The sequence below is a fragment of the Lissotriton vulgaris genome, chromosome 11, assembly GCF_964263255.1.
Source record: "Lissotriton vulgaris chromosome 11, aLisVul1.2, whole genome shotgun sequence".
NCBI lineage: Eukaryota > Metazoa > Chordata > Amphibia > Caudata > Salamandridae > Lissotriton > Lissotriton vulgaris.
In genome coordinates, this window is record NC_141699.1 from 821,830,633 (window position 1) to 821,843,098 (window position 12,466).

Consider the following 12,466-nt stretch of genomic DNA (forward strand, 5'->3'; position numbering starts at 1 on the left):
AACTTAGGGTCTAGTTTGCGCTATATAAAACTCTAAAAATAAAACTCTAAAAAAAAAAAGTTGTAAAAGGGTCCATCGTGACTAAAGATCTTGAGATATTTACCTGTGGGTTGTCTCAATATAGAAGACACTGAGTAAGTTGTTTGTTTGCTTTGTTAGTCGTGAGATGTCATCTAAGGGTTCTCTTTGTGTGTTAGTGGTAAACGATCAGTATGTGTGCTCAGGGGTTAACTATATCAATTAAGAGTGAAATCCTGCTGGTCGAGAGTTCATCCAAAGTGAATCAGTATAGAAAAGTTAAGTTACCTTGTAAGAGTGAATATCCTTTAGTGGAGTAGACAGTTTTATTTGTTGCTCACTTTGTATTATCATTTTTGCTTAGAGAAAAAATGTGGTAGAAAAGTTTGTAAAGGGTAGCAAATTGCTGCAAGGAGTGAGTTTAAAGTCACAGTTTGTTGTGTTGTGATTGGTCGGTTGATGTAAAGCTGCACTGAGATTGATTGGCTATGTCATAAGAGTCACGCTGTCATTGGTTGAGGTTGCCAAACAGGTGGATTGTGGGAGAGTACCATTTCCTAAATTTACGGAAATCATTTGTGAATACAGAATTGAGTAAAAATGAAATTATTTTAGTCTTTGCGGAAATTAATAAAGAAAGATGACACCGCATGTGCCAAAATGAAGCTAGAAGTACCACCCAAGGGTACGCCAGGAAACATTGTCATGACTGACAAAGGATTACACCAGGATTACGCTTGAGTTTCGACATGCACTTACTGAGAAGGATGAGTGCTTACAGTTCCCTCATTGTGGGACATTTGAGGATTTTAGAAAATGTAATCTAAGGAAAAGAATATAAGAAATGAAAGAGCCTTATATCCTCACTGTTCTCATTACTCGGACCGCAAATCCGCAAAATTTGCCCATACTTATCCGATATCACAGGCTGTACTTTGATGGTGTCAGCTTCAGATACTTGGTAGGAGATTAGTAAGTTACAAGATGACGTGACTTTTCCAGAAAGGCAGGGTTGGGTGCGAGTAGGCTGAACCAAGAGGAAAGATGATGTATGGATTTACATTGATGGCCGACTTGTAGTCTCTGATAGTTTATTGTCACCAATGGCAAGGCACTACCTGGTCCTGTATATGTTGGGAGAGATGCAATGATGTGCCTTTTCCAACAGGTGTGGTATAATCCCAGATTTGAAGCAACTGAAGAGTTGCTGAGTCATTGTTGTGTAATATGCCAGCAACAAAATGCAGTAAGAAAAGCACAAGTATTCATAAGTCACATTGATAAATCTGCAGGTCCTTTCAGCTGGATGCAAATATACTTCATAGAGATGCACTTATGCAATGGTTAAAGATATGTTTTGGTAAATATATGCATTTTCTCAAAATGGGTTGAAGCTTATCCTGCTCGTAGGAATGATAGTTTCACTGTGGCAAAATTGCTGTTACAGGAGCTGATTCTGAAATTCGGATTCCAGCTTCTCTTGGGTAAGACCGTGGAACTCATTTTAACAATGAGGTCATGAAAATGTTATGTGCAGCACTACAAGTTGAGCAGAAGTCACATTGCAGTTACTGACCGGAAGCTTCCAGGTTGGTGGAGCAGATCAATGGCACATTTTTATCAAGACTAGCGAAAGTATGCACTTCTGTGTCTTTATAGTGGGCAGGTGCTTTGCCTCTTGTGTTGATGAGTTTGAGAAGTATCTGAGATAGGAGGACAGGAATGTTGCCTCACAGAGTGATCCTAAGATGTGTGATGAGGCTACTAGCTGTTCCTGCTAATGTCTTATTCAATATTACAGACTACCTTATATTGGACTACAGGAAGGGCCTCGCTGATGTGGTACATTTTGACTTCCACCAGGTTGGAGAAGCTTCCCTTGCGGTCCAACAGGAACAGTACCATGACCTCAGTCTGGGAATGGGGTAGTTGTAATACTACGCAAACAAATGATGGATAGAATGCAGAACAATGTCATACATTCACCCTAGTACAGAGATCTGGGCATAAATCCATAGTTTTGTTGCTCACCATGCCATTCCAGTTTGGACCCAGCCATATGCAAATCAGTCTTGACCCTGCCCCTAATGGGAACAGTCCAGCCGAACTGCCATGCCAGGTCCTCCCTGGACTGGAAACAAGCATCCTAGGACTGGTTTCAGGTTTTTTAGCCATCATCAGTCCATCATTTGTTTGCACAGCACTTTTCACCCAAAGTGGGATGGGTATGCCCAGACATGGGTCCCTTGCTCACTGTGCCACTAAATTCAAGCAAGCCCGACTGATGAAGGGTAATACCCAGAAACCAGTCCCAGGATACTTGTTTCCCATCCAGGGAGGACCTGGCTTGGCAGTTCGGTCTGGACTGTTCCCATGGGGCACAGGATGAAGACTGATTTGCATATGGCTGGGTCTTAACTGGGGTAGCATGGTGAGCAAAAGAACAATGGATTTAACCCAGATCTCTCAACTGGGGGTGAATGTTTGATTTAATCAGCAATCCGTCCATCATTGTTTGTGTAGTTTTACTCTAGTCAAGATTGTGTCTTTTTTTAAATTCCTGTGCTGAAATATTTAAATCTGCATCCTGAACTTTCAACAATTGAGACTATGGGTTACATATTCAGACTAACTCAATCTTTGTTTATGGTTTATGCACTTAGAAATAACCTAACATGTAAATTAGTGAGAGCTTAAAATAATTTTATAGATTTTGTATAAAGTAGACAAGAGAATGTAACAAATATTAATAATAATGAATTACCTAAATTATGTTGGGAATGTTTTCATTAGTTTTAGATGTGCAGCATAAAGGTAAACTTTGTATATATAGAAAGAAATCAAACCTTGAAACAGTTTTGGAATGATTTAGTGAATGTGAACATACATTTGAATGGTATGGAAACAGGGTAAGATATTTAGAAGGTGTAGAGACAATTTTCCATAAAGTGTATTATATATGTCGGAGGAGTGCTTCTTAAGTTGCTAAAAGGATGGTATGGAAGGTTTAATATGGGAATCATTTTTCCAAAAATGTATCATGTTAAACATATCAAAGAATAATTAATGCTTTTTAATGCGAGAATTAAAACGAAGTATGTGTGCAACTGAAAAAGCAAGAGACATATTTGGATTTCCAATCCCTTCAGTAGGAGTATTATTAAACGCACAGAAAATTATAAAGTTGTCTACTATTCCTGATAGTTCATTTAATAAAATACTTTATTTCCAAGAAATAAATTCTTATAGAAATATACATACAACTTCTAAAAGTAGTATAACAATTAAATAACCTAAAACAACAATTCATGATTATGTATGTTAACCCCGTGTACTTACAATTCACACAATTACAGGCAAATAACATTAGAATTTACTCTGTACCATGACTCATTGTTGTTCAAAGCCCAAAATCTCACATATATTTATAGCACTTTAGTAATCATAATAAGATTTTAGCCGATGACAAACAATTCATATTACTCCTGTCAGCATTTATAAAGTGCAAATTGCCTAACAGCTTATTGCAACTTCAATGATCTCTCTAAATGTTGCTTCTGTTTGAGACATACTTCTTGTCTTCTAACATATTCCTCTTAGGAGATCCTCTCACTGCAATTAAAATTTCCTTACTAAGTAAAAAAGGAAAAAATACCTATGTCAGCCCTATGCTAAAATCCTAAAAAGGGGTATCATCACCGGTGTCTTTGAGATTTGACACAAATACTGTACAATGGCTAAAGCTACATATCGAAACATAAGGTCCTATATCAGTTCGTACTATCTTTTTCCTTTCTGCCAAGAATACACAATCCGTCAATATATGGATTACTGAATATTGTTGATGAACTTGCCACCTGCGCAGCTGGGAAGTTTTCTGTTGCGAATAAAGAAATGATATGAATAAGATCGGTGGTGATTCAAAATCGACTTGCCCTTGATATCGTTCCCATGAAGGAGAGCAGTTGTCTTTCAAATACGTAAAGTTCAACATTGTTGTATCTAAATACTTAACAAGAGTAAAGACTTAGAAGGTTACATTAAAAACATTTTTGACTTAAACAAAGATGTGGAAGACTTGAAATCAGATGGTGCATGGGAAACCACAGGAAAGGGATTATAGAATGTTATCAACTGGTTGAGAAATTTAGGAAATGGACTGCTGATTTCCATTTTGAGACTTGTAGTAGCAAACTCTTTGTGCATAATGCTGCTGATATTACCAATTAAATGTTGCAAATACCCAAATAGTAAAAATCATGGAGTAAAAAGGACGAGAGCTGATCTTGAATTGGAGGATACAGAATGCAGATTGTATGATGACTTAAAAGCTGTGAAAGAGAGTAGAAGAAAGAGGTTAAAGGCAACAAACCCATCATCCGTGACAAGATCTGATGTGATAGTTAAATTGATGGCTTGATTCACCAACAGAAGAGGGAGTGATGCAGCACAATTTAAAAATCACAGTACGGTACAGTTAGTGATCGAACAGACAAAAAGCTCAAAGTATACTTTACAAATGTTCGAGATTGTGACACGTCAAATTGAGTCAAGTGTAGCAGAAGCACTGTAAAAGCATGAGTTGAAATGTAAATATGAAGATATCACACATATCAAGTAATACTAATACATATAAACAAAGTAGCACTAATGAATTTCTAACGCATATGTTGCTTATCAACATATACTGGTGAGATTTATGATGTTAAAGGAAAGTGACTTAGTGAATTTTGATGCTTTCTTTCAGAGGGCCCCATTTAGAAAGGTTGGTGCAAAAATGTGTAGAAATGAAGTACACGTCTGAAACTTCGCACAGTAATACTAGAGATTCCAAAGTTTATAAAAAGACTAAAACAATTTTTATTAAAAGATTTTGAAAAAACATGCACTTATAAAAATGTTGTGCAAAATTGTGTCAGTAGGGTATATCTAACATTAGCTACTTCTATGTAATAATGAGTTGTGAATTTAGTTTTTATTTCGTAATATTTATGTTGAGTCAGAGTTCATTTCATTCAAACGTGTGATGCTAATTTAAAGGCATTTTCATAATGCTTTTACTAGTGCTCAATTTTCCCCAGATTTAATACAATGGGTCATATTTTACACAAGTGATCTGTTGGTTATTTGTTCAGTACATGTGTACACCCTGACATTCTGGAAAGTTTCTTAAATGTGCACAGCAAAATATTCCTGGGGGTACAGAATTTTAGCTAATGCTATGGACAGTACACTTTGTATCTTCTCTTATCGATACTAGGCCTGTTAAGGCTTTCAATTTTCTTTTTCTCATGACTAGCATGGGAAACCATCTCTATGCTACAAGTACCCTAGGTGACACTATGAGAACAGGGACATGTGATAATCTATCAATGATGGTGGAATGCCACCTCATTGGGATGATCATAAAGACTCTATATAAGAAGATACCCCAAAGGAGGGGCACCATGATTGATTTTAGCTTGTTGACAGATTGCCATACCGATTTTCTTGCTTTTTTCTTCTTGGCGAGAGGACGCTATGCTTATCAATTTTTTATGATTTACAAGAACAATCTCCATACTTTTTTCCTACCTTGCTTATGCTACAGTCAGTAGCTGATGGACTGAACCTTCTTTGCTGAACCAATTTCCATTTTTTCCATTTCTTTATTTATATGCATATGCTAATTGTCTTGGCCTTATTAAATTGTAAATTTGATCCCTTTCCCGTTCTTCATAGGAGTTGAGCTCTTAGACAACAAAATATAATTTTGCATTAATGGTGGTAGGACTCTGTAACTCTGTAGCTGGTTTTTATGCATAACCATCATAAAAAGCCTTATTAAATGTTTGGTATTTTTTAGGGGTGGGCGGAATTTGCATAATCGCCTTACGCAAATCTCCACGAAACGGTAAAGAATCTCCACGAACACGCAGGAATTCCGCGAACACGTGGAATTGCTTGTCTGTGATGCTTTTTTACTGTTCGCAATCGCTGTTTGCGTGCTCGGGAGGAAATATCTTGCGAACACGCAATTGAGAAAGCGAACAAGCAAAAAATTTGGCGAAGTCGCGGAACGCAGAATTTTGGGCAATTTCGTGTTCTTTGCGGAACGCGAAAAGACCCAAATTCTGCAAATTCCACAAACTGAACGAAATTTACCGCCCAGGCCTAGTATTTTTATAAAAGCTGTGATATTCTTAACTGAACTTCTTGGGAATTTGCTTGTGGCAATGACTTTGAATCTTTAATATAATAACCACATTAATCTAATTATCTGATTGAGCCTGGATTTGAGTCCTGTTGGTCCTTTTATGCACATTGTGCTGTTACTAATGATGGGGTTGAGAGTGGTGCACTTAAATTTGATCTCAAATGTGTGAGTTGGCTATCAATCAGCCACGGTCGGTAGTGGGTGTAGCTGCAGGGCGGTGACATGAGGAGGGGGAGGGGCATGTTGGGGGTAGTAATGTATGGATTACGGAGCTTTACAGGTAAGTAAACATATACATAAATAAAATGAATTTCGTTGCATGCACTGCATTGGATTTGGGGATGCAGTGCATACAACAAAATTCATTTTATTTATTTAAATGTTTACTTACCTGTGAAACTCCGTAATCCATACAGTACTACCCCCCCACCCTGCCCCTCCCCCTCCCCACATCACCGCCCTTCAGGTACACCCACTAACGACCGCGGCTGCTATCAATTAATGGTCCACATTGGACAGCTAATGTGGAATTTTGTAACCCTAACTCCCATCCCTCCTAAAGGTGGAAAAATTCATCAGAGTATCATTGCCTCTGTTGTAAATGGAAGTCCTGCACATTGTCCGACAGTAAAGGGCCCAATACAGTTAGAGTAGTAGGGAGAGAAGAAATGTAGTAACATTTTTCAACATGCTTTACCCTGTAACACTGTTGTAGTTTTATTTTGCTTAAAGAGTCATAAAACATTGGAGCCACTAGCATCTAGGTAAACAACAAATAACATTTTTCAAACAAGTCTAAAACCAAAATACAAATATATAAAATGTATATAATTTATAAAATTTCTGTTTCCAGGACTATGGATTGTTAGTCAATTGACACTTCATACTCAATTCAGCACTTATTTATTGAGTTGGGTTTTGTAGACCTTTTTGTTCCATTTTTGTCTGAAAAAATATGGTAGAATTTCAAGGGCTAATATTAATATTATGAAATAATCCCCAATTCACAATTAAAGCTTGGGAATTTTGGCATTTTTCATTCTAAATGATGTTTGGGTATTTCTAATCATCTTCGTTTCACTGAGTCTGCTTTTCATTAATTTTGGCACATCTCAAAACATAAATATACCCTGATATATAAATCATAGAAATAGGCTATAATTGCTATTTTCACAAATAAATTGTTTTATCACCACTATTCTCCATACTGATTAAGTTATTTTAATTTAGTCCACTCAGCTCCACATATGCTTTTTCCTGGTCAGAATGCAAATAAACTAAACAAATCTTAAAACTGAGTCCATATATTTATTGTAGCACCATGAAGAGTGTCCATTGTCTTTGATCAAATTGATTCCAAAAATGTGAGTCATCAGATTTGAGGTTCAGCTTTTATTGGATTAATCTACATGTTAGGATGTTAAATATAACACTGTTTCGAAATGTTTTGGAATTCCCATGGCTCTTTAAAGGGGTGTATATTGGTATCCATGTTCTTGGCTCTGTTCAGAGAAACATTTGAGAAGGCTATATGTTTACTGATGAGTAAGACAGTTTGACACTATACTTTGTCAAGTGCAAACTAGGCTTCAAGTTGGCCATAAATGCAGAGAGCACTGTGCTTTAAATAAACATGCTCAATGCTATGTAATGTATTAGGAAGTCCGTCCTAAATTTCACTGAATCATACATTTAAACTGAATACCCAGAACACTCAAATGATCCTCTGTATTACTGAATTAATTTTTAACATCAATGTTCTATTAATATGGAGCCTTGTCCTTTCAAGTAAATCCAACTTGGATTTTATAACTAAATCTATTCTCCAATCTAGTGCAGTATGGATAATCTGTATTACTGAATTTATGTTTAACATCAATGTTTTATTAATATGGAGCCTTGTCCTTTCAAGTAAATCCAACTTGGATAATATAACTAAATCTATTCTCCAGTCTAATGCAGTATCGATAATCTTGTGAAATCCATGATAACCTGGAAGCACAAATATGCTTGAAATAGTCATTCTTCTAAACCATTTAGGGTTTTTCTTTCGTTTGATCACATTATTCACTAGCAAGCAAATTTCAGATTCAAAAGGATCTACAAAAAGGCCTTTGAAGACAATAGTTGTTATTACAAAGAAGTGGATCGGTGTTAAGGAATATTAAGTTGTATAGCGTTTCTACATTTGTTGATTCTTTGAACATGCTATTCATAAAGACTCTACTGCCATCATATTCTCTCCCAGTTGTTGAGTGTATCAAAATGCATTTTTGAGCATCCACAGACAGAAAGTGAGATTTCTGTTTATTTTTTTTATTTTTTTTTAGTTTCCTATTCTACCGCCCCACATTGAGTGATGGCAAAATAGGCAACCTTTCTGATATTCTGACAGATACATATACGACTAACCAAAGACCAACTTAGCTTCTGATCAGCATGGCCTGAGGAGGAATGGAGAAATTTCCTTTCCCTTGAATGGTTGCCACATACATATTGGTTACTCCAGTTTTTTTATTGCATTACTTTTTAGAAAATATGAATAACATGTATTCCTATTTCTAAGTACTATTGTATCTTTGAAAAATATGTTGGAGTGGAAAATGTAAACAAATTAATCATACATATTTTATTTACAATATATGGATGTGTCATTAATGTAAATAATTCATCATTATAACATGCTATATTATGTAGCTCTGTAGTCTGCCATATTGGAAAGCATCAGCTATTAAAGCCTGCTCTAGCATATTAGGCCCCAGAGAAAGGGAAGGGCCTTTAGAAATGCTATAATGGTCCCAATTCCATCAGGCTGTTGATAAACTGTTTCCAAGGGTAGAGTGAGTGGATCATCCTGCATGAAACCATGATGGCTCACCCGACTCTCAATTCAGCAGGGGGACCATTTATTTGGCTGACAGGGTACCCCACCACATTTGGCCTCACAGCTCACATGCTTCTGGCAGTGAATATCTTCATACATTTAGGAGGTTATTTCAAGAGAATTGCATGAACCTAAAAATATTGGTTACAAAAATGCTAAAAGAAGAGGCAATCAAAGATTGATTTTTATTTGGCCAGTTCAGATGGGTAGACTTAATACAGAAAAATGACAAACAAGTTGTATAGATAGCATAATTTATGGATAAATAAAGTGAATAGGAAAACAGCCATGTATTTCAGTCTAGGTATTGTGTCAAAGAGGAAAAAGTCACATGATAGGAGGCACAGCCAGCTGCACAATACCCCACATCAACGATTCTAGAGAGTACAGTAGCCAAAAGTTGATATCTTTAGGATCCTGAAGGGCTCCTTTTGACCTGTGACATCAACAAGTGTTAAGATACAGGACCCATAACATCTCCTTATATTCTTGTTACAATATACCAAAGCGTTTGGTCCCTACTCCCTACCTATATGATGACAAATCCATATCCATATAGCACGGACTTTTTCTAGGTCAGTATGAGCTTGCAAGAGCAGGGTTTTCACCAGATCCTCAGGTTCATTGCTTTTCACATCTACCTGTAAAAAGGAGTGAGAAGAATTATGTTGTATCTGTTTGAGGATCATATATCTCAAGAAAGGTTATCACTACTTTTCAACAATTCAAGTGGAGTCACATGAATTTAGGGATATTTGATATCAGGTAGTTGAAGAAAAAAGTGTGTATATCTAGCTCTACATCTATCTATCTATCTATCTATCTATCTATCTATCTATCTATCTATCTATCTATCTATCTATCTATCTATCTATCTATCTATCTATCTATCTATCTATCTATCTATCTATCTATCTATCTATCTATCTATCTATCTATCTATCTATCTATCTATCTATTTATCTATCATTCTATCTATTTATCTATCTCAATCAATCAATCAAGACACTTATAAAGTGCACTACATACCTGTGAGGGTCTCAAGGCAGTGGGAGGTTGGTGCTGTTGCTAGTGATCGAAGAGCCAGGTCTTGAGGAGTCTTCTGAAGGCGAGTAGGTATTGGGTCTGTCATAGGTTGCTGGGGATGGTGTTCTAGGTCTTGGCGGCTAGGTGGGAGAAGGATCTGCCGCTGGTGGTTGTTCTTCGGACGCGGGGGACTGTGGCAAGTGCAAGGCTGGCTGAGCGGAGCTGGCAGGTGGGGGTGTAGAAGTTGAGTCATCTGTTGAGGTATGCTGGGCCAGTCTTGTGGATAGCTTTGTGTGGGTGGATAAGGAGGTTGAAGGTTATCCTCTTGTTGACGGGGAGCCAGTGCAGGTCTCTCAGGTGGGGTGTGATGTGGCTGTGGTGGGGGATGTCTAGGATCAGACGCGCTGACGCATTCTGGATGCATTGCAGTCGCCTCAGGAGCTTGGCCGACGTTCCTGCGTAGAGGGGTTTCCATAGTCCAGCCTGCTGGTGACGAGGGCCTGGGTGACAGTTGCTCTTGTCTCGGTGGGGATCCACTTGAAGATGCTGCGGTGCATTCTGAGGGTGTTGAAGCAGGATGAGGAGACAACGTTGACCTGCTTAGTCATGGAGAGGGTGGAGTTGAGGATGACCACTATGTTGCGTGTATGGTTGGTGGGTGTCGGGGCTGTTCCTAAAGTTGTCGGCCACCAGGAGTCGTCCCAGGCTGAGGTGGTGGAGCCGAGGATGAGGACCTCCATCTTGTCCGCGTTCAGCTTCAGTTGGCTTTTCCTCATCCATTCGGCGACTGCCTTCATTCCTTCATTCAGGTTGCTGTTGGCGGTGTGAGGGTCTTTGGTGAGGGAGATGATCAGCTGGTTGTCGTCGGTGTAGGAGATGAAGTTGAGGTTGTGCCGTTGGGCGACATGGGTGAGGGGTGCCATGTAGATGTTGAACAGCGTCGGGCTGAGGGAAGAGCCCTGGGGTACACCACAGATGATTTCGGTGGCAGTGGAGCGGAAGGGGGGAGGCGGACGCTCTGAATTCTGCCGGAGAGGAAGGATGTGGTCCAGTCCAGGGCCTTCTCTTGGATCCCGGCGTCGTGTAGGCGTGTTCGTAGTGTGCGGTGGCAGACCGTGTCGAAGGCGGCTGACAGGTCCAGGAGGATGAAGGCCGCTGTTTCTCTGTTGTCAAGCAGGGTCCTGATGTCATCAGTGGCGGCGATAAGGGCGGTTTCGGTGCTGTGGTTGCTACGGAACCCAGACTGGGACGGGTCCAGGATGCTGTTCGCCTCGAGGAAGCGGGTCAGTTGTTTGTTGACGATCTTCTCAGTGACCTTTGCAGGGAACCGGAGCAGGGAGATGGGTCTGAAGTTCTTGAGGTCCTTGGGGTCCGCCTTGGGTTTCTTGAGTAAGGCGTTGATCTCGGCGTGCTTCCAGCTTTCCGGGAAGGTTGCTGTCTCAAAGGAGATGTTGATTACTTTCCGGAGATGGGGTGCAATGGTTATGCTGGCTTTGTTGAAGATGTGGTGGGGGCATGGGTCCAGCGGTGATCCGGAGTGGATGGTGTTCATGGTCTCGCTGGTGTCCTCGTTGTTGGTGCTGGTCCCGGAGAGCAGGCGACTGGTGCAAGTGGTGGTCATGGGGGAAGTGGTCGCGGGGCGGTCGTGGCGTTGAAGCTGTAGTGGATGTCGGCGATCTTGCTGTGGAAGAAAGTGGCCAGCGAGTTGCACAGGTCTTGTGAAGGCTGGATGTCGTTGGTGTTGGAGCTGGGGTTGGAGAGTTCCTTAACGATGTTGAAGAGCTCTTTACTGTTTTGTGCATTGTTATCCAGGCGGTCTATGAATTAGGCCCTCTTTGCAGCTCTGATGAGTTGATGGTGTCTGCGGGTGGCGTTCTTGTGGGCTGCGTTGCTGTCCGGTGTTCGTTCACAGAGCCAGTTTTTCTCCAGTTTTCGGCATGTCCGTTTGAAGGCCTGGAGGTCTTCGGTGAACCAGGTGACTTTTTTGCTGGTGTGGCTGTTGGAGGGTGCCTTGAGCGGGGCACGGGTGTTGGTGCAGTTGTTGATCCACTGTCTGAGGTTGTAGGCGGCGGTGTTGGGGTCGGTGGGGTCGGTGGGTTCGGCGGGTGGGCTCTGAGCGAGAGTGTTGGTTAGCTGGTCTTCTTTGACCTTGCTCCAGTGGCATCGAGGCATCTGCTGGGTGCAGTGGTGTGTGGTGGGGTTCCTGAAGGTGAAGTGGATGCAGTGGTGGTCGGTTCAGTGGCGTTCGGTGGTGTGGTTGAAGGTATCGTGGGGGCTTGCTGTGAAGATGCGGCCAAGCGTGTGGCCGGTGGCGTGGGCGGGTGTTGTCACAAGCTGTCTGA

General features: G+C 40.2%; 1 protein-coding gene across 1 annotated transcript in view; it reads right to left on the reverse strand.

Moving 5' to 3' along the window:
• The window catches only part of LOC147683535 (uncharacterized), a 356,113-nt gene that overhangs the window by 280,687 nt on the left and 62,960 nt on the right, over positions 1 to 12,466 (reverse strand). Inside the window, exon 3 of the mRNA XM_086944873.1 lies at positions 9,628 to 9,739. Coding sequence (XP_086800999.1) covers positions 9,628 to 9,739 — 112 coding nt within the window. The remainder of the gene's footprint in view (positions 1 to 9,627; positions 9,740 to 12,466) is intronic.